This window comes from Brassica rapa, chromosome A01, assembly GCF_000309985.2.
Source record: "Brassica rapa cultivar Chiifu-401-42 chromosome A01, CAAS_Brap_v3.01, whole genome shotgun sequence".
NCBI lineage: Eukaryota > Viridiplantae > Streptophyta > Magnoliopsida > Brassicales > Brassicaceae > Brassica > Brassica rapa.
The window spans coordinates 11824692-11846473 of NC_024795.2; the positions used below are offsets into that span (position 1 = coordinate 11824692).

At 30.5% G+C, this 21782-nt stretch overlaps 2 protein-coding genes across 2 annotated transcripts; one reads left to right on the forward strand and one right to left on the reverse strand.

Annotated features, from left to right (window-relative positions):
- The first annotated feature begins 11494 nt into the window (after positions 1-11494).
- Positions 11495-13475, forward strand: LOC103871163. The gene is made up of 7 exons (XM_033292711.1): positions 11495-11724; positions 11815-11907; positions 11991-12221; positions 12335-12487; positions 12610-12663; positions 12754-12897; positions 13035-13475. Exons 1-7 carry the CDS (start codon positions 11551-11553, stop codon positions 13398-13400), a joined length of 1215 nt encoding a protein of 404 aa, XP_033148602.1. The 5' UTR covers positions 11495-11550; the 3' UTR covers positions 13401-13475.
- Positions 13476-19190: 5715 nt separating this feature from the next.
- On the reverse strand, positions 19191-21521 carry LOC103871388. The gene is made up of 7 exons (XM_009149632.2): positions 21306-21521; positions 21124-21216; positions 20810-21040; positions 20544-20696; positions 20008-20061; positions 19774-19917; positions 19191-19636 (listed from the first exon to the last, which is right to left on the reverse strand). The coding sequence occupies exons 1-7, from the start codon at positions 21477-21479 to the stop codon at positions 19271-19273; spliced, it is 1215 nt and encodes a 404-aa protein (XP_009147880.1). The 5' UTR covers positions 21480-21521; the 3' UTR covers positions 19191-19270.
- Between the last annotated feature and the right edge of the window lie 261 nt (positions 21522-21782).

Below are 21782 nucleotides of genomic sequence, written 5' to 3' on the forward strand. Positions count from 1 at the left end.
GAATAATTCATACTATTATTAATTTTAATTAATTATCTAATCAAATAACTTAAAATTTCGTTTTTATTTTTGAATTTAGTTATACATTTTATTCATTAAGGGTATAAACGATATTAACCACTCTAACTTTTAACGTGAGAGCTCGATTCCAAAAATTTACTTCGTAAATAATAGTATAAAATAATTCTGAATACATGTCACAATCTTAGAACATTTATTGACATGTGTCGCAATCATGTTAATTGGAAACTTTGAAGAACCATGATTTATATAAAAATTCTAAATTTAGGAAAATAATTTAATAAAAATATTTAAATCATATATATAAAGAATTCTGAAATATGTTACTGAAAATTTAATACAATTAGTTCATACTTAATAATTTTATTATTAAATTTAAAATATTATATTTATAATTAATTATTTTGAAGATTTTATGTGAAGTCTATCCAAGTAGATATCTTTAAAAAGTATATTTGATTATATCGACTTCTTTAAGAAGTCTGGCGAAGAAAAAGTTTTGACCTAATTAAAAATCCTCCTATACATTAAAAGAGAAGTCACTTTAGTGATTTCTGCTGAGGTGGCACTCATATAGAGCTTCTCAGGAAAAACGTTATATATTGGCTGGTTTTTTTGAATTTTTCTTTTTCATTTATTTTAATCAATCACTTATGTAGACAAGCCCAAAACTATTGTCGATTTCGTTAAGCCCATATATAGCTAGAGGATAATAATTATCGATTTAGTTTAGTCTTGGGTAACCGTTCGGGTTCGGGTCGGGTATTTCAGATTTTCGGGTATTTCGGTATAGAGGTGTAGAACCCGTTCTGGTATTTCTGTACTTCGGGTCGGGTTTGGGTATTTTTAGTTCGGATTCGGTTATTTCGGATCTGGTTCGGATATTTAGATTTTGAAAAAAAAAATTAAAATTTTCATTTCTCAAGTTTCTTATATTTAAAAATATAACTTTCAGTCAGTGAAGAAGGTATTTTTGAATATTTTAAATATTAAAAAATTCAAACATGTTTATTAATATTATTTTTAAATTATTTATCGTTGTTTAAAGAATAAATTTATCATAATTTTAAAATAATTTACAGAATGTTATAAATTATTAATAAAATTAAATTTACTTTATATTGAATATTTGTTTATTGTTAAATATTTTTTTGAATTTCGTTTTGATTTATATTTTCCATCGACACTACTAAAAAGGAAAACCCTCTAAATACTTACCTTATTTTGTAATTTCGATATATCATTTAATTCATCGATCCCACTATAATAGGAAAGTACCATTGAATACTAATTGCAAGGGAAAACATAATTTAATGACCAATTAACATCACTTTCCAAATGACTTACATAATATTATTAATAACTATTTATGATAACTAATTGTCGAAAGTATGGTATATAAATCCATTTTATTAATTCAAATAAATATTTTGGATTCTAAATGACTTACATAATATTATTAATAACTATTTATGGTAACTAATTGTCGAAAGTATGGTATATAAAGTCATTTTATCAATTCAAGTAAATATTTTGGTTTATTATTTTATGTAGTCTATAGATATATTAGAATATAAAGTCATTTTATCAAATCAAATAATTTATTTTAATTCATCGATCCCCTATAAAAGGAAAGTAACATTGAATACTGATTGAAAAGGAAAAAATAATTTAATCCCTCTATTAACATTACTTGCGCAACAATATTAGTTAATACATGTAATAATTAGTTTCCTTATTACAAATGGAAAGAATTCTCTTGATTTTGTTGATTATTTTTTAGAATTTCTTTTTCGATTTATTTTAATCATCGATACTACTAAAAATGAAATCACTTTAATACTTAACTTTTGTGTTTTCTCGATTCAAAGAACATCTTTTTGCGATCATTTCTCTGTTTAATTCATTAAATACTCACTAAATATTTTAGATGTTAGAGAAACGAAATTAATTGACAAGATATTTTCTCTCCTAAAATCATGCATTTAAAACTTAATATTTATGGTGAGACTTGTCAACCAAAATTCTGGTGCAATCTATTCACGAGATGTTCTCCTTTAGCTTTATTAACAAGATATTCCAAAAATAATATTACCTTATAAGTATAAGATTTATTGAGAATTTATTAAAGAATATTCTATTTCTTAGCTTATAATGCAAGCTAAATCAATGAGAAACGTCTACCAATTTACTATAAATAAGACATTCACAGTAGAAGAAACGAAATAATTGAACTTTGTATTCTGAACTTTTAATGTTAATAATGTTCTGAACTTTTTTTTTCTTCTTATTTTAGAACATTAAGCTTTTATATTTCATGAGAGCTGATTTTTCTTTTGGTTTATATGCAGATACTCTATTATGACGATTTCTCCACTGAAGCTATATATGATTTGATTGTACACCTCTTTGATATATCATTTCGATAACATCTTTGTTCCTCAATCTGGTAAAAAAATTTTACTCAATTTGATAACATCTCTCAGCTAAATCATTTCAATAGCATCTTTTTGTGCTGCGAATATTTTTTTTTTTTTGATTTGTAGATTTATATTATTGTTTATAATTATAAGCTTATATGTACACATATTTGTTTTCTGGTTTGCTGATTGTGATTTTGTTTTATATTTTTTTCAGAGATGATTTGAGAGAAGTGGTCATATTTCAGACCTCTAAGAGTTCACCATTCCGATCCTGCAAAAGATGTGCACTTAGAATGGTATTTTCTCTATTGTACATCAAAATTGGATAATCAATTATATTTTTAAAATATCTATAGTAGGATGGTATTTTCTCTACTGAAATAATATCTTATTTCCTAATCTCATGCTTTAATATTTAAACTTTAAGGACAAGATTTGTTAATTAAATCATTAGTGTAAACTACTCCCGAGATATTCTCTTTTTTATATTTAAAATGTAATTTTAGTAACAATAACATCCAAAAAAATACCTCGATTGAGTAACGTGGTAGACAAAATACATGTAAGCAGAAGAGCTTGGTAGATATAATTTTTTGCAGGTTTCTAATTGAATTTGCTTTCTTTATCGAGAAATGTACTTCATAATTTATATTATTTATGGATAATATTTTGATTTTTATTATATTTTCTTTTAATATGTCTACATAAATGTTTGTTTATTATTTATAGAAAAATAATATTATTCACCGAAAATAAAGAATTACGACACATATACAATACAATTTTAATTAATGATAATATAAAATCTGTTATTTCTAAAACTATACACTCTTTATTCTATTTTTTGAATGAAAGTATCTTCGTAAACACACAAAATATTTTGTGACGTTGCAATTATACATACACACAATATATGCCTCTTCATACTAACGTTACTGTGTTCCCTCTCGTGAAGTGCGGATCGAGAGGGAACACAGAGTGCGGGCCGGTCATGTTCTTATGCCCGCACAGGGTGCGGGCCGGTCACCTAGTACTTCTTTATATCAAAAGTTTAGACATATTCTCTCACTCAAATGGCCTTACACAATTCTAATTTTTCATGGTTCCTGTCTTCCTTATAATTATCTTGTTTTGCATGTATTTTATTTCATGGTTTGCTATTTCCCTCCCAAAATAAAGATTTAGATATATAGATTAAAGATGTACTTTTACTTGTTTGTGCAGACCAAAGTGAAATTTTATTTTTAGACACAATAGAATCATTTATGATTTTGTTATAATTTTAGCTAAAAAATATAGTTCTAAACAATATTTTAAGATTGGAAGCTGCTTTTAATGTTTTAAGATAACACAAATTTAAAAAAAAAAAAAAAAAAAGATAACACAAATTTATCTGATCTTCAAAGCTTTGAAATCTGAACCAGATACAACAGACTTCATTAGCCTACTTAGTTTGTAGTCCAAAATGCATAACGCCAAAACTGGTAAGTTTCGTACTTCACTAAATATTTGTTTAATAATTGATTTACAATAATCTTTATTTTTGCTGCATATCTATAATTTTTTATCTAAATTTTAATTATATCTCAAAATTAAGTTTCAGATGAAATGTTTGTTCTTGTTTTTTTTTTGTGTTTTCTGTATATATATATATATATATATATATTTTTCAGGTCATCAAAAAATTTATACTTGAACCCGAAATAACATACTTCATTAGCATTATTTATTTGCAGAATTCACCAGGATAATTTTTTTAATAAAATTTCAAATTTATTGATCTCTCAAATAAAATGTTATATACACAGCATAAGCTCTATAAAAGAATAGTTTTTATAAGAGGGAGTAAAAATTTATCTAAGTCATCAAGATTACGGACAATATAGCAAACTCCACCAAAATATCTTAGCATCAAACTTTTTGTAACAAATTCTCATTATAAATATTTGATTATAAATTATTTTGAATTTAACTTGTATATGTGTTTTTATAATATTGACTTATAACTTTTAGGCTACTACTAAACATTAACTTTATATGTTTCATCCAAATGTTTAAAAATCCTTATCAAGATCATAAAGTAAGAAGGATAATAATCCATTGAGTAGCTAAACAAGAGATAACTATTTGTCAAGGAACACAAATTTAAATTTATCATATTTAAAGTAAGAAGGATAATAATCAATTGAATAGATAAACAAGAGATGATTATTTGTCAAGGAACACTAATTTAAATTTCTCATATTTAATCGCGACATTGGGAGTTACTTTCAAATTTTATCAATCAAAAACATTAAAATGAAATTATTTAATCAAGATGATTCGGTAATTGGGACTCAGACTTTATTTTGGAAATCACCTTGTACATAGAAAAATTCTTATCTTTCATCCTTGTAATGTATAACTAAGATTATCAAACAGTCGTCACGAAGTTTGCTCCGTAAATATTTAGTAGACTTCAAACGAAATATCCGCTCATTAGCTAAGAGTATAACAAAAAAAGAAATATGACTTTTCCATAAAATTAACTTATTAACTTGTAATATTTATTCATAAGAAAGACAATTCACAAACACACATACATAAAGGAACAATATTTTAAAAAAAAAATTGTTATGAATAAGAAGAAAATAAAAATTTACAAAATAAAAAAGGAAAAATTATTTCAAAGGCTGCTCGAGGAGACTTAAGAAAATGAAAATTTACCAAAATGTACAATGAATACTTACTCGGGGAAACTTATTAAATATATCTACTTGAACAGTCTTTACATGAATTATGCTATGATAGTCATGTTACGTTTGTAATTGACCAAGCAAGAATTAGACTTTGAAGAGTAGAATTCAAATGAAGTATATGCGAAAATGACAGGTTATTTTTGCAACCGACAATAATTGACTTTATCATATCAGATTTTACATGAAATCTGAAAATGTAATATTTCATGTGCAAACTGCTCTCAAGACTAGTGATTAATTTTGTGTTAGACTAAAATTTCGAAATAAACTAACATAAGATTTCGACTGAAGTATGCTTTATTTTTAAATAGATAATTTCACACGAAGTCTTCTATTTGATTTTTATTTTTTGGGTTTAATATTTTGACATTTTTGTTAAACACAAAAATAACATGAGCAGACTTATTTTGACATAGTGGAGACTTCATGTGGCATCTAAAGAAATTTCATGTGTAGTATCGATTCAGAAGACTTCTCCTGAAATCTGCTGTAAAAAAATCAAAATTTTGGTCATACGCAAAATTAATCCATTGTAACAGAGACTTTACAAGAAGTCTACTCGATTTTTTTATGTTTACAAAGGATAAATTGCAAGTACTTGAAGTTGTTGGATGAAGCTGCCTCACGAAGTCTTATTGGATTCCATCCCAAATGCAAGAACATAGGCCTCACACACCTATGTTTTGCAGATGACTTAATGGTGTTCTCAGAAGGTACAAAGAGATCTGTGGAAGGGATTCTGAAAGTGTTTGAGGATTTTGATAGAATGTCTGGTCTGAAAATTAGCTTGGAGAAGTCAACAATGTTTATGGCTGGTTTTTCTGTACAGAGAAAAGAAGAGATTCTTAACCGGTTTCCATTTGAAGTGGGTAAGCTACCTGTCAGATATCTTGGACTCCCACTGCTAACAAAGAGCATTACTGTGACTGATTTTTTACCGCTAGTTGAGAAGATAAGGAAGAGGATTGGGTCATGGACGGGGCGTTTCCTATCCTATGCTGGTAGGCTCCAACTGATAAACTCTGTCATTATGAGTCTAGTAAACTTCTGGATGGCTGCATTTCGTTTGCCTAGTGGTTGTATAAAAGAAATAGAAAGGCTCTGCTCAGCATTTCTGTGGTCGGGTGTTGAGATGAATAATAGGAAGGCTAAAGTCTCATGGAAGGAGGTGTGTAGAACAAAGAAAGAAGGTGGGTTGGGGATAAGATCTTTGAAGGAGATGAATATTGTCTGCGTTCTGAAGCTACTCTGGAGAATCCTTTCGGCAAACTCTCTATGGGTCTGTTGGGTTAAGCTATATCTCATTCGGAAAAACTCAATATGGTCGGTAAAAGATACTTCACAACTGGGATCTTGGATGTGGAGAAAAATACTCAAGTATCGGGAGCTGGGGAAAAGTTGTTATAAAGTGGAGATTAGGAATGGTAAGAAAGCTGCATTCTGGTATGATAAATGGTCATCTCTTGGCTGTTTAAAGGAGTTATTGGGGAATGGAGGATGTATGGGAATGGGTATAACAATGAATGCTAAGGTTGAGGATTGTATTCACCACAGAAGGAAGAACCATCGGGTTGTGCTGCTCAATAGGATTGAGATGGAGATTGAGAAGTTTAAGGAGAACAGAAATGTTGAAGAGGATGATATATATCTATGGAGGAGTGGGAACGACAAATACAAAAGGAAGTTTTTAACAACAGAGACGTGGCAGGTTATCCGAGAAAAACACCAAGAATATGACTGGCATAAGGCTATCTGGTTTAAAAGTGCGACGCCTAAGTATGCTTTTGTGACTTGGATCGCAATGAGAGACAGGCTATCAACCGGGAGTAGAATGGTTCAATGGAATGCAAACGTTGACGCCTCTTGTATCTTCTGTCAAACACCTATGGAGACAGTGGGTCATCTTTTCTTTGAGTGTCCATTCTCTGAGCAGATATGGAGGAATCTGGCGCGAAGTGTAATGAGGGAGAGATACACATCAAACTGGTCTGAGATAATAAGGGTCTTAATGGATGAGAAGCAAGATAAGCTTCAACTCTTCACTATCAGATATCTATTCCAGGTATCGGTTCATGAAATTTGGAGGGAAAGAAACAGAAGACGACATGGAGAGACAGCTTCCCCCCCTGATCTCTTAGCCAAATTGTTTGAGAAGACTATGCGAAACAGATTTTCGATAGCTCAGAGGAGGAAGGATAAGAAGCTTGAGGGTGGGCTTCAATTCTGGTTTTCGAACAGATAGATTGATTGTAAAGAGTAGATGTTCTTGAGTTTTGAGTTTTCTGTTTAAAAGGGAGTAGCAAAGTACGAAAAACAAACTTGTAACGGTATTTTCTTTTTTGAATTCAATTTAACATTAAATTCAAAAAAAAAAAAAATTGCAAGTACATGTCACTACAAAAAAAGTCTACATTGATAGCATATTATTATAGCACGTTTTACTGAACTGCTATCGTAAATGATTTAGAAATTTCCGAATTATATAATAGCATTAGATAAACGCTATGATAGAGAAAAACATATTACTTAATTAATGCTATTTTAAGAATTACGTGAGCGGGAAAAATAAAATCATCATTTCACCAATACTTAGCGAAAATTTAGATTTAAGCGCCAAAAATATTATTTAAGCGGCTTAATAAAACTACGAAAGACTTAAAATAGCATTTTTATAATGCTAAGAAAAGCTATTTGAACCCCTAAACCTTAAACATGGTTTTAAACCCTAAATACAACCCTTAAAACTGTAATCTTTTTATATTATAACTTCAAATCTTAAAAATTAAACTTAAAATTTAATCTTCTTGATCTTAAACTATAATTTCCTAACCACATATCCTTAATCTTTAATCAATCTTTATATCCTAAATCATAACTTCAAACATAAATTATACATTCTGTGTAAACATACAACTTTTTAAATGATGACCAAAATGATAATCTTGATATTAATCTAATATTTCCAAACTTAAATATTAATTCTTAAAATAAATATCAATTTATTATGTTAAAAAATAACTTTAAACTTACATTCCAAAGTACAAAATATAAATTTTGAAATAAGATATAAGTAAGAAAAATTATTTACAAAACAAATCATCAAAGATTGAAGGAAAAAAAAGACAATTTATAAAGAGTATTTTCTTGCTACGATTTAGCTACGAAATTTTTTGTAAGTTTTTATTAAATAGCCACGAAATGCCACGGTCTTTTTTGTACATGCTTAAAACCCTAAACCCTAAAATTATTTTAAAACCTAAACCCTAAATATAAACCTTAAAACTCTATTATTTTTCATAATTTAACTTAAATCTTAAAATTAAATTCATAATTTAATTTCAAATCATAATTTAAACCCCAAATACTATATTCCAACCCCTAAACTATAAACATAAACACTATACCCCAAATCATAAATATAAACATAAAATCTTATATTTTAAAATTTTAAATATTAAACTTTACTTTTAGATCTTATCTTCAACCCAAATCCCCTTACTCAAAACTTTATATTCCATATACACTAAACTTTACTATACATACAATACTCTAAATATAAACTTCAAAACTAAAATTTGAAAAATTTAACTACAAATCTTAGACCTAATATTCAAATCTAATATTTTCATACTCTGATCCAAAATCTTAAATCATAGTCTTGATATTAATCAAATATTTTCAAACTTAAACATCAATTCTTAAAATAAATATAAACTTATTAAGTTCAAAAAAGAAAACTCTAAACTTAAATTATAAACTCGAAAATACAAAATTTTATATAAGATATAACTAAGAAAATTTACTTAGAAAACAAATTATCAAATATTTAAAAATAAAACAAAAATAAAAATAGAAAAAGAAAGACAAAATTTCTGGCCAATCAGATTCAAATACATAGATCACACTCTTAACCATTGGATTAACTTAGATCTAAAGGTAGAGATTTATTCAATTTAATTTTTATTTTTTTCTTCTCTCTCTCCCTCCCTCTCTCACGACAGTTCTCATCTCTTTCTCTGCTTTTTTTTTTCCAATTCTCTCTTCTCCACTCTAAGAGCATCTCTAACTTCACTCTATTTTTCACTCTAAAATAGAGTTTAGAGTAAAGAATGCTCCAATGGTACTCTATTTCTCACTCTATAATAGAATAAAAAATACGTTTACTCCAAATATAGAGTAATTTGTTTTTTTTGTTTATCACTCTATTTTCTACTCTAAAATAGAGTACCATTGGAGCAAACTCATACTCTATTTTAGAGTAAAAAATAGAGTGAACCATTGGAGATGGTCTAACCTCTCATTCTCATATCTCATATATATCTTCTCTCTCATCTCTCTCAACGCCTCTCTCCCATCTCTCTCAACGCCTCTCTCATCTAACCACCACCGCGTCTCCTCCTCGTCTCACCACCACCGCGTCTCCTCCTCGTCTCACCACCACTGTTTTCCCCCCTTGTCTCACCACCACCACGGTCGACGTCTCTCTCTCTCTCTCTCTCTCTCTCTCTCTCTCTTCGTATCTGTGTATCTCCTTCTCTCTGTTCCTCTATTACGAATCTGATTTTGTTTTGTTTTGTTTTTGGTAAAGATAGGTGGAGGAGCCAAGGTTCATGGCGGCTGGAGGAGCCAAGGTTCATGGCGGCTGGAGGAAGCAAGGTTCATGGCGGCTTGAGTATGCAAGTCTCGTGGCGGCTGGAGGAATCAAAGTTCATGGCTGCTGGAAGAGGGACAAGGATATGGAGGAGGCGGCAGGAGTTTTTTCTTTAGGTTTAGGTTTTTAGGTCTGGTTAAGTGTCCTAAATTGTAGTGGTCTGATTTTATTTTTTAATTTCTGGTTTAGTTTTGTAAACCAGAATTAATCTGTAAACCAAATTTAATTTATTAATAAAATTTATTTTATTTTCAGTTACAAAATAATTTTTGATTTAATTTATAATTATTTAACTTTTAACTAGTTAATCCTAATTAAATATTCAAAATAATTTTTAATTGTTATATTTCTAGTTATAGCATTATATCATTGTTATTATATGTACATCATAACATGAATCAGAAGCTATAGTTAAGTTAATAATATCATATAAGTGTTGCTATCTTATTGGTATATTTCGTATCGTTCAGAAAACGCTGTTATAGGAGGATAATATCATATAAGTGTTGCTATCTTATTGGTATATTTCGTATCGTTCAGAAAACGCTATTATAGGAGGGGTACCTATGATGACTGCCGCATACATAGTATTTATGAATTCGCTATCAAACATCTACTATAGCATATTTCTCGCGCTAACAATGTACATATTTCTTGTAGTGTGTGAAATCTTCACTGAACACAAAATGGTCAATTACAAAACAAACATACATGTTTATCTTGATACTTGACATGAAATATTTCCGGAGGAGAAGATTTTATTTGACTGGATAAAATGGAGTTGAAAAATTCAACCAGACACTTGTCATTTTCTAAATGTTTTTGATATTTTTCATTTTTTCATAGTTATTTAAAACCAATTATCTCATTATTAACTAAGTAATTGGTTTTTGATATTTTTATTTTTTTTCTAAATAGAGTGTAAAAATTGAATGTATGTTAATGATGATATGGAAGAAAGAGAAGATAATGTGGGATATTAAAATATAAAAAATAGTATTGAATGTTGTAACTGTTGTACATAGTCTAATAGTTATAGTTAAAAGTCCACCTAATCACTTTGGGTAATCATATACAATAAATGTTAATTTCACTCATTTCTATTTTTTTTAACTTTTTTTTTTGGCATTTACCTTAATTTTACTTATTGTATCAATAAATGTTAGTTTCCTTTGCATCCAAAACTTGTGAGAACTCTAAACGTGATAGTTGTGTTTTTCTATGTAACTGCTTGTAAATTTATTATTTTATTATAAACATTAACATTAGGGATTTTAAATCTATAGTTTCTTATGATTTTGAAAATTTTAAATATGTTTATTTTCTTCTAGATAATCAAATATGTCTATAAACATCGATTCTATTAGGATAACCAAGACCATTGCTCAATACTTCAAATCTGAACATGTTCTATTCAAAAAGATTTCTTTTCTTTTTTGGTATTATTCATTATTTACAAAAAATATGATAAGATGATATTTAAAAATTGCGAGCTTACTATAAAAATCATTGACCAAAAAGTTAGTCTCTGCCGAATTAACTAGAACCCGTTGGGTCAATTTTTACGTTTTAGTCAAAGGTCTTAAATTAAAAACCATAACTTTTGTTTCTTTCTCAGCCTCCTCGACCTTGTACCCATATAAAACGTTTATCTATCCTCCTTCACAATCAGTTAGCTCTGTATTCCTCTCTCTCATTATTTCTCTTGTTGGTAGAAATGGAAGTGAAAGGTCAAGTGATGTGCGTGTTGTTGATGTGTTACATCTTTGGTCATATAATAACAAGTCATAACTGTGGCTTTATCGAAGCCAGGATCTCGTCTAAATTCGGAGATCTAGAAATCGAGAAGAAGCTAAGGACAATTAACAAACCCGCTGTCAAGATCATCAAGGTTAATTCATAATCTTTTCGTACGTACATATACAAGCATACAGCTAAATTTCATATAGTAAACTCTATATTTATGGTTGGAAATGATAAGACTATTCATGGAGAAAAATACGGATGCGTGGATTTCTTCAAGCAACCAGCATTTGATCACCCTTCTATGAAAAATCACACATACCATTACAAGGTACAACTTTGGATCTATCCGCTATAAATGTAAATTCTTTGAAAATTGTATTTGAAGAAAAATACTTTTGTGTCATGTCTTAGATGCGTCCGATATCCCATTCCGAAGAAAAGAGAAAAAGAGAGACAAACAATACTGGATTTGGTTACTTATGGGAGAATGGTGTGGGTTGTCCCATTGGTACGGTCCCTATACGAAGAATCACCAAAGACGATATCTTGGGATTAAACTCGTTAGAGGATATATATACACCTCGTAGTTCTTACAACACTAGTACCGTAGGTACTAGTGACCCGTATTACGACCAACATCATGTAAGTTACTTCGTTTAGTTAAATAACCTAATTACCGAATGAATGTTTGATGTATATATATATTTTTATAATAATTAGTATGTTTGGATACTGAGTGAAATCATTTGGATTAGTTTGCGGTGGGTCGCACACCGAACAAAGGAATGGTCTTCAATGGAGCAACAATGGAACTGTGTATAACCGCCCCTAAGGTTAAGCCTAGCCAATTCAGTAGTGCTCGGCTTCACATTCAGATGGGAGACGATTTCATACAAATGGGTATAACTGTAAGTTATTTACTTTTCCACTATATAGTACGTACGCTACAAGCCCCAGTTACTAAAGCTATTTGTATTTTGTACTTTGATAAATAATTTTTAAACACACTATATATGTATAATGTATTCAGGTAAATCCATTACTGTACAAGGATGACCAACCTCGGCTTTTCGTCTATACAAAAGTAAGACCCAGGCCACGTACGGCCAGCCCTTGTTAGTAAATTCTCGTTCATATATATGTGACGTGACAAATATGTATATCGATGAGACAGGCCGGTGGACAACAATGTTACAATCACCAATGTGACGTAGGAATGATAAGTGTTCGTCAAGATTATCCAATGGGCCTGTCAATGCTGCCAGCTTCTGAACGTGGTGCTAAGACAAGTTATTTCAGCTCATTCGGCCTAATCAAGGTTGGCTTCATTCTTAGATTATGCTTCTGTCTTTTTATTACATTATTCATTCTCATTAACTTGTTGTTAGCTGTCAATACGATTCATAATTCAGTCTGTATAGTTACTCTGTCTACTAATCATTTTGTTGGCACCAGGACAAAGCAAATGGGAACTGGTGGTTTGAGTTTGGTACAGACGCAGAAGAAATTGGTTTCTGGCCGTCGAATTTGTTTCGCCAAAGCTCTGGAAACTACGTCGAGTGGGGAGGAGAAGTGTTCACCGCATCACTACCTGGTCCTCAAATGGGATATGGAATTTTTCCATTTGAACAAGTACGTTACGATGCATATGTCAAACGTGTCTCCATACTCGATGTTAATTATAACTTTGATACTAAAGTGGATTATATGGAATCATTTTCGGACGATAATGGAGGATACAAAGTGAACGACTTCGTAAAGTCTGAATTCCAAGATGCCGGTCATATAATCTTTTATGGTGGTTCAGGACTCAATCATTAATTAAAAAGTTTGGTCTATATTGTATCTTTAATGTATTCTTGAAAATGTAGCATAAAATAAAATTTTCAGAATACTTACTATGCATCTCTTTTGAATCCTAAAAGAAAAATTGCTTGTATACACAAAACTCTCTCCACATTTACAAACTTTCTTAAAAAAAAAAAATCTCTTCAAATTTGACGAATCTATCTATATTATTAAAACCGAAGTATAAATGAAAATTGTTTGGAAACATAGATAGTCGTATAAAAGAGAATCGTTTGAAAACATGACTAGCAATATAAAATAATACTTATCTACTTTTAAGTGATCTTTTAACCGTTTTTCATTCCATTTTAATCACTTCTAACCATTTCATTTATTATCTTTATTAAATAAATTAACATCATTTATTACAGAAGTACAAAACAAAACTTATTTGTTTTCAATTTTTTTTTTTATCTTTTACATTCATTTCTCACTTTTTAACTACTTCATTAATTATATTTACTATAATAATTCGACATATTTGAATAAATTTACTCTATTTGTGACAAGGATTCAAAATGGTTAACATTTTTTTTTATTTGTTTACATAGTCAGTTAGACATAGACATGGGTAACTATTCAGTTATGAGTTATTTCTTTTGGGTATCATGTTTTTTGAGTTTTGAAACCAGGCTTCACTCTTATTAAAAAAATTCATGTGGGTTCGAATCGGGTCTTCTCAAGTCCAAATGAATTCAGTTTTGATATATAGAAACCTACAATTATCCAAAAGTAACAATATTAACCGATTTAGTTCGGGTATTTTGAATTCAAAGTAAAATTAACCTAAAAATAATTAAATAACCAAAAGTAACCATATTACCCTACTTGATTCGGATTCGATTCTGATGTATAGAAACCTAAAAATATTTAAATACTTATATGATTAATTGTATTATGACACGTATAAAATATATAATACTAATCATGAAAAAATATCAATTTATATGAAAGGAAAAATTAACATTCGCACGGGCCTGCGGGGCAATCCCTAGTTACTTTTAAAATTATATTAAAGACTCTTATAATTAAGTCCAAATTCAGTTAATGAAAACTTCCCAAATTAACTCATAATTTTCTTTGAAATACAAATTTGAATAATTAATTCAATCAAATGCGAAAGTTATCTATAAGATAGTGAAACATTAATCTTATAATTAAACACATTAACCTACTTTGAGGATTAAAACATTGAGAGGTCTTAATGTAATAATGAAATCTGCCTACTGGACTTTATTTGAAGCCTACTTCATAACTTAATCTTATAATTAAACACTAGGGGAATTCCGGCGCGTAGTTTGGTTTCTCTTTTGAATTCTATTAGTTTCATTTTCATCTGTTAGTCCAAGTGAGTCTGAATTGTTAGTTCTTGCCAATGAAGATTTGAGGGTCATGCCTATTTTATAAAAAAAGAAAAGATTTGAGGGTGTTGAACTAATAATTGATTTGATGAGAATCTCTAGATGTTATGTCAATGCGTTTCTGACTCTTGCTGAGTGGATATGATAAAAAAAATTACTTATGGGTTAGATACAGTTTTTTGGTTTACGTATGTATTAAGGATTTTATTTATTTCTTTAATTTTAGGAGTCAGTACAGGAGAGAGTAATAATATATTTTAAAAGTAAAGGAAAAAAAAAATTAAAGATTTTTTTATTTATGATTGAAGAAATGTAAAATGAGGTTTGTCTTTAAAAATCAAAGGAAACAATGACATATTTTATTTTATCTATGAGCAATGTAATCGACAAATTTCTCAACTCTTAAGAAGTAGTAACAATTCTTGTTTAGGTGATTTATGTTTTGGAGATCGCAACTTTTGGAAGGTTTGAGTCTAGCCATGTTTTTTAGATATATGTCCTCCAGTTGAATAGGATACACACTGAGGTTTTCTTAATATTCCTCCAGCAACACTCGGATGTAGGTAGTGGGTGTTCCCAGTCTAGGGTATTTGGGAACTTTTTTTCCTTCTTTGATCTTTAATACGTACCCTTGTTGTATTTTCCACCTATCTGCTTGAGAATAGAATGGTGAGATGAGTTTTTGAGAATATCTGCTTGTCTTGGTATTGCTTTTGTAAGACGGTTTTTCTAATTACTGGAGAGTAATTAGTGGATGAATAAAGTTTGCCTATTAGCCATTTTAATTTGAATATATAAGACACTAACAATTCTGCACCGTTTTATAACGTACACCCCCACGATTCTCCACTTCATTAAAAATATTTTCTGATATTTAGACGCCGATATGAATCTTGTGATTTCTTGCACTTCGTTTCTTTTTTAACTCGGTCTTTGTTCGACAAATATTTGAAACACTGACCTTTAAGATGGAATTAACAGCGTTAAATGCTTAAAGAGTTTTAGAAATGTATTTCATATTAATCTGGTTTATGAATCTGGGTTTGTTTCCACAAATCTCAAAAAAAGAAAAAAAAAGAAAGAAAAAAAAACAAAAGAAGCCAACAATATGGTTCACAATGTATCCAACTTTATACCCCACCATACCTTGTAGGAGCGGAGGAGGAGCCTTCGTCGTTGCGACAAACTCTATGAGAACATTATTTTAGGGATTAGGTGCCGCTGAAGATATGAATGTGATTAAGGTAACTGCTGCTGGCTCCAAAGTCATGATCAAAATAAAAATGGGGAGGCATCCTGAAATCAAAGCCAAACATAAAATAAATATAATGTGTGATGGCTATGCTAGCCAACACTGATGTCAAGCTACTATATACAGTAACGTAGCATGTGCCATGACTTTCCTCAAAGTCATTGTAGAGTTATGTTAATTTCTCCTCTAATGTATCCAACACTCCAACAGCTTAATGGGGAGACCCTAGTGTACAAATGTTCACAGAGACCCTAGAATACATTTATTGATAATTATAATATCGATTAGTAGCTTGACATCAGTGTTGCTCTTGCAAATAATATTAAATCTAACTTAGTTAGAGTTAAGAACCAACTCTACAATGACTAGGGTCTCCCCATTAAGCTGTTGGAGTGTTGGATACATTAGAGGAGAAATTAACATAACTCTACAATGACTTTAAGGAAAGTCATGGCACATGCTACGTTACTGTATATAGTAGCTTGACATCAGTGTTGGCTAGTATAGGCATCACACATTATATTTATTTTATGTTTGGCTTTGATTTCAGGATGCCTCCCCATTTTTATTTTGATCATGACTTTGGAGCCAGCAGCAGTTACCTTAATCACATTCATATCTTCAGCGGCACCTAATCCCTAAAATAATGTTCTCATAGAGTTTGTGGCAACGACGAAGGCTCCTCCTCCGCTCCTACAAGGTATGGTGGGGTATAAAGTTGGATACATTGTGAACCATATTGTTGGCTTCTTTTGTTTTTTTTCTTTCTTTTTTTTCTGTTTTTGAGATTTGTGGAAACAAACCCAGATTCATAAACCAGATTAATATGAAATACATTTCTAAAACTCTTTAAGCATTTAACGCTGTTAATTCCATCTTAAAGGTCAGTGTTCCAAATATTTGTCGAACAAAGACCGAGTTAAAAAAGAAACGAAGTGCAAGAAATCACAAGATTCATATCGGCGTCTAAATATCAGAAAATATTTTTAATGAAGTGGAGAATCGTGGGGGTGTACGTTATAAAACGGTGCAGAATTGTTAGTGTCTTATATATTCAAATTAAAATGGCTAATAGGCAAACTTTATTCATCCACTAATTACTCTCCAGTAATTAGAAAAACCGTCTTACAAAAGCAATACCAAGACAAGCAGATATTCTCAAAAACTCATCTCACCATTCTATTCTCAAGCAGATAGGTGGAAAATACAACAAGGGTACGTATTAAAGATCAAAGAAGGAAAAAAAGTTCCCAAATACCCTAGACTGGGAACACCCACTACCTACATCCGAGTGTTGCTGGAGGAATATTAAGAAAACCTCAGTGTGTATCCTATTCAACTGGAGGACATATATCTAAAAAACATGGCTAGACTCAAACCTTCCAAAAGTTGCGATCTCCAAAACATAAATCACCTAAACAAGAATTGTTACTACTTCTTAAGAGTTGAGAAATTTGTCGATTACATTGCTCATAGATAAAATAAAATATGTCATTGTTTCCTTTGATTTTTAAAGACAAACCTCATTTTACATTTCTTCAATCATAAATAAAAAAATCTTTAATTTTTTTTTTCCTTTACTTTTAAAATATATTATTACTCTCTCCTGTACTGACTCCTAAAATTAAAGAAATAAATAAAATCCTTAATACATACGTAAACCAAAAAACTGTATCTAACCCATAAGTAATTTTTTTTATCATATCCACTCAGCAAGAGTCAGAAACGCATTGACATAACATCTAGAGATTCTCATCAAATCAATTATTAGTTCAACACCCTCAAATCTTTTCTTTTTTTATAAAATAGGCATGACCCTCAAATCTTCATTGGCAAGAACTAACAATTCAGACTCACTTGGACTAACAGATGAAAATGAAACTAATAGAATTCAAAAGAGAAACCAAACTACGCGCCGGAATTCCCCTAGTGTTTAATTATAAGATTAAGTTATGAAGTAGGCTTCAAATAAAGTCCAGTAGGCAGATTTCATTATTACATTAAGACCTCTCAATGTTTTAATCCTCAAAGTAGGTTAATGTGTTTAATTATAAGATTAATGTTTCACTATCTTATAGATAACTTTCGCATTTGATTGAATTAATTATTCAAATTTGTATTTCAAAGAAAATTATGAGTTAATTTGGGAAGTTTTCATTAACTGAATTTGGACTTAATTATAAGAGTCTTTAATATAATTTTAAAAGTAACTAGAGATTGCCCCGCAGGCCCGTGCGAATGTTAATTTTTCCTTTCATATAAATTGATATTTTTTCATGATTAGTATTATATATTTTATACGTGTCATAATACAATTAATCATATAAGTATTTAAATATTTTTAGGTTTCTATACATCAGAATCGAATCCGAATCAAGTAGGGTAATATGGTTACTTTTGGTTATTTAATTATTTTTAGGTTAATTTTACTTTGAATTCAAAATACCCGAACTAAATCGGTTAATATTGTTACTTTTGGATAATTGTAGGTTTCTATTTATCAAAACTGAATTCATTTGGACTTGAGAAGACCCGATTCGAACCCACATGAATTTTTTTAATAAGAGTGAAGCTTGGTTTCAAAACTCAAAAAACATGATACCCAAAAGAAATAACTCATAACTGAATAGTTACCCATGTCTATGTCTAACTGACTATGTAAACAAATAAAAAAAAATGTTAACCATTTTGAATCCTTGTCACAAATAGAGTAAATTTATTCAAATATGTCGAATTATTATAGTAAATATAATTAATGAAGTAGTTAAAAAGTGAGAAATGAATGTAAAAGATAAAAAAAAATTGAAAACAAATAAGTTTTGTTTTGTACTTCTGTAATAAATAATGTTAATTTATTTAATAAAGATAATAAATGAAATGGTTAGAAGTGATTAAAATGGAATGAAAAACGGTTAAAAGATCACTTAAAAGTAGATAAGTATTATTTTATATTGCTAGTCATGTTTTCAAACGATTCTCTTTTATACGACTATCTATGTTTCCAAACAATTTTCATTTATACTTCAGTTTTAATAATATAGATAGATTCGTCAAATTTGAAGAGATTTTTTTTTTTTAAGAAAGTTTGTAAATGTGGAGAGAGTTTTGTGTATACAAGCAATTTTTCTTTTAGGATTCAAAAGAGATGCATAGTAAGTATTCTGAAAATTTTATTTTATGCTACATTTTCAAGAATACATTATAGATACAATATAGACCAAACTTTTTAATTAATGATTGAGTCCTGAACCACCATAAAAGATTATATGACCGGCATCTTGGAATTCAGACTTTACGAAGTCGTTCACTTTGTATCCTCCATTATCGTCCGAAAATGATTCCATATAATCCACTTTAGTATCAAAGTTATAATTAACATCGAGTATGGAGACACGTTTGACATATGCATCGTAACGTACTTGTTCAAATGGAAAAATTCCATATCCCATTTGAGGACCAGGTAGTGATGCGGTGAACACTTCTCCTCCCCACTCGACGTAGTTTCCAGAGCTTTGGCGAAACAAATTCGACGGCCAGAAACCAATTTCTTCTGCGTCTGTACCAAACTCAAACCACCAGTTCCCATTTGCTTTGTCCTGGTGCCAACAAAATGATTAGTAGACAGAGTAACTATACAGACTGAATTATGAATCGTATTGACAGCTAACAACAAGTTAATGAGAATGAATAATGTAATAAAAAGACAGAAGCATAATCTAAGAATGAAGCCAACCTTGATTAGGCCGAATGAGCTGAAATAACTTGTCTTAGCACCACGTTCAGAAGCTGGCAGCATTGACAGGCCCATTGGATAATCTTGACGAACACTTATCATTCCTACGTCACATTGGTGATTGTAACATTGTTGTCCACCGGCCTGTCTCATCGATATACATATTTGTCACGTCACATATATATGAACGAGAATTTACTAACAAGGGCTGGCCGTACGTGGCCTGGGTCTTACTTTTGTATAGACGAAAAGCCGAGGTTGGTCATCCTTGTACAGTAATGGATTTACCTGAATACATTATACATATATAGTGTGTTTTTTGTTTGAAACACCACTTTCATTAAAAGTTAAACATTCGGACTACACTTTGAAGGAATAAACCTGGCTCTACCAACAGTACAAAGCGACAATATAACAGAAAAGATAAGAGTAGAGAAAGCTCTCGGATAAATTGACAGCGAATTCTGAGTAAGGCTCGAATGCGTCGAAGTAAAGTTCACGGCAAAGCCGGAAAGTTGAAACTTAGTCACATTAAATCGTGACGTTGATAGACAATCCACACCTCGGAATATCGTCGAAACGAAATCCGTTGCATCTTCAGGCCCCGTACGGACCGTTCTACAAGATAACAAAACGGTTAGAGATTTTGACAACTTCATCTTCATATATAGTGTGTTTAAAAATTATTTATCAAAGTACAAAATACAAATAGCTTTAGTAACTGGGGCTTGTAGCGTACGTACTATATAGTGGAAAAGTAAATAACTTACAGTTATACCCATTTGTATGAAATCGTCTCCCATCTGAATGTGAAGCCGAGCACTACTGAATTGGCTAGGCTTAACCTTAGGGGCGGTTATACACAGTTCCATTGTTGCTCCATTGAAGACCATTCCTTTGTTCGGTGTGCGACCCACCGCAAACTAATCCAAATTATTTCACTCAGTATCCAAACATACTAATTATTATAAAAATATATATATACATCAAACATTCATTCGGTAATTAGGTTATTTAACTAAACGAAGTAACTTACATGATGTTGGTCGTAATACGGGTCACTAGTACCTACGGTACTAGTGTTGTAAGAACTACGAGGTGTATATATATCCTCTAACGAGTTTAATCCCAAGATATCGTCTTTGGTGATTCTTCGTATAGGGACCGTACCAATGGGACAACCCACACCATTCTCCCATAAGTAACCAAATCCAGTGTTGTTTGTCTCTCTTTTTCTCTTTTCTACGGAATGGGATATCGGACGCATCTAAGACATGACACAAAAGTGTTTTTCTTCAAATACAATTTTCAAAGAATTTACATTTATAGCGGATAGATCCAAAGTTGTACCTTGTAATGGTATGTGTGATTTTTCATAGAAGGGTGATCAAATGCTGGTTGCTTGAAGAAATCCACGCATCCGTATTTTTCTCCATGAATAGTCTATCATTTCCAACCATAAATATAGAGTTTACTATATGAAATTTAGCTGTATGCTTGTATATGTACGTACGAAAAGATTATGAATTAACCTTGATGATCTTGACAGCGGGTTTGTTAATTGTCCTTAGCTTCTTCTCGATTTCTAGATCTCCGAATTTAGACGAGATCCTGGCTTCGATAAAGCCACAGTTATGACTTGTTATTATATGACCAAAGATGTAACACATCAACAACACGCACATCACTTGACCTTTCACTTCCATTTTTACCAACAAGAGAAATAATGAGAGAGAGGAATACAGAGCTAACTGATTGTGAAGGAGGATAGATAAACGTTTTATATGGGTACAAGGTCGAGGAGGCTGAGAAAGAAACAAAAGTTATGGTTTTTAATTTAAAACCTTTGACTAAAACGTAAAAATTGCCCAACGGGTTCTAGTTAATTCGGCAGAGACTAACTTTTTGGTCAATGATTTTTTTTAGTAAGCTCGCAACTTTTAAATATCATCTTCTCATATGTTTTGTAAATAATCAATAATACCAAAAAAAAAGAAATCTTTTTAAAT

What these genes read in the sequence shown, in the direction of transcription:
- LOC103871163 (XM_033292711.1), top strand. Translation starts at nt 11,551, where the DNA reads ATGGAAGTGAAAGGTCAAGTGATGTGCGTGTTGTTGATGTGTTACATC. An exon ending in GGCTTTTCGTCTATACAAAA is followed by an intron (nt 12,664 to 12,753) that starts GTAAGACCCAGG and finishes TCGATGAGACAG; the next exon opens with GCCGGTGGACAACAATGTTA. An exon ending in GCTCATTCGGCCTAATCAAG is followed by an intron (nt 12,898 to 13,034) that starts GTTGGCTTCATT and finishes TGTTGGCACCAG; the next exon opens with GACAAAGCAAATGGGAACTG.
- LOC103871388 (XM_009149632.2), bottom strand. Translation starts at nt 21,479, where the DNA reads ATGGAAGTGAAAGGTCAAGTGATGTGCGTGTTGTTGATGTGTTACATC. An exon ending in TCATACAAATGGGTATAACT is followed by an intron (nt 20,062 to 20,543) that starts GTAAGTTATTTA and finishes TAATGTATTCAG; the next exon opens with GTAAATCCATTACTGTACAA. An exon ending in GCTCATTCGGCCTAATCAAG is followed by an intron (nt 19,637 to 19,773) that starts GTTGGCTTCATT and finishes TGTTGGCACCAG; the next exon opens with GACAAAGCAAATGGGAACTG.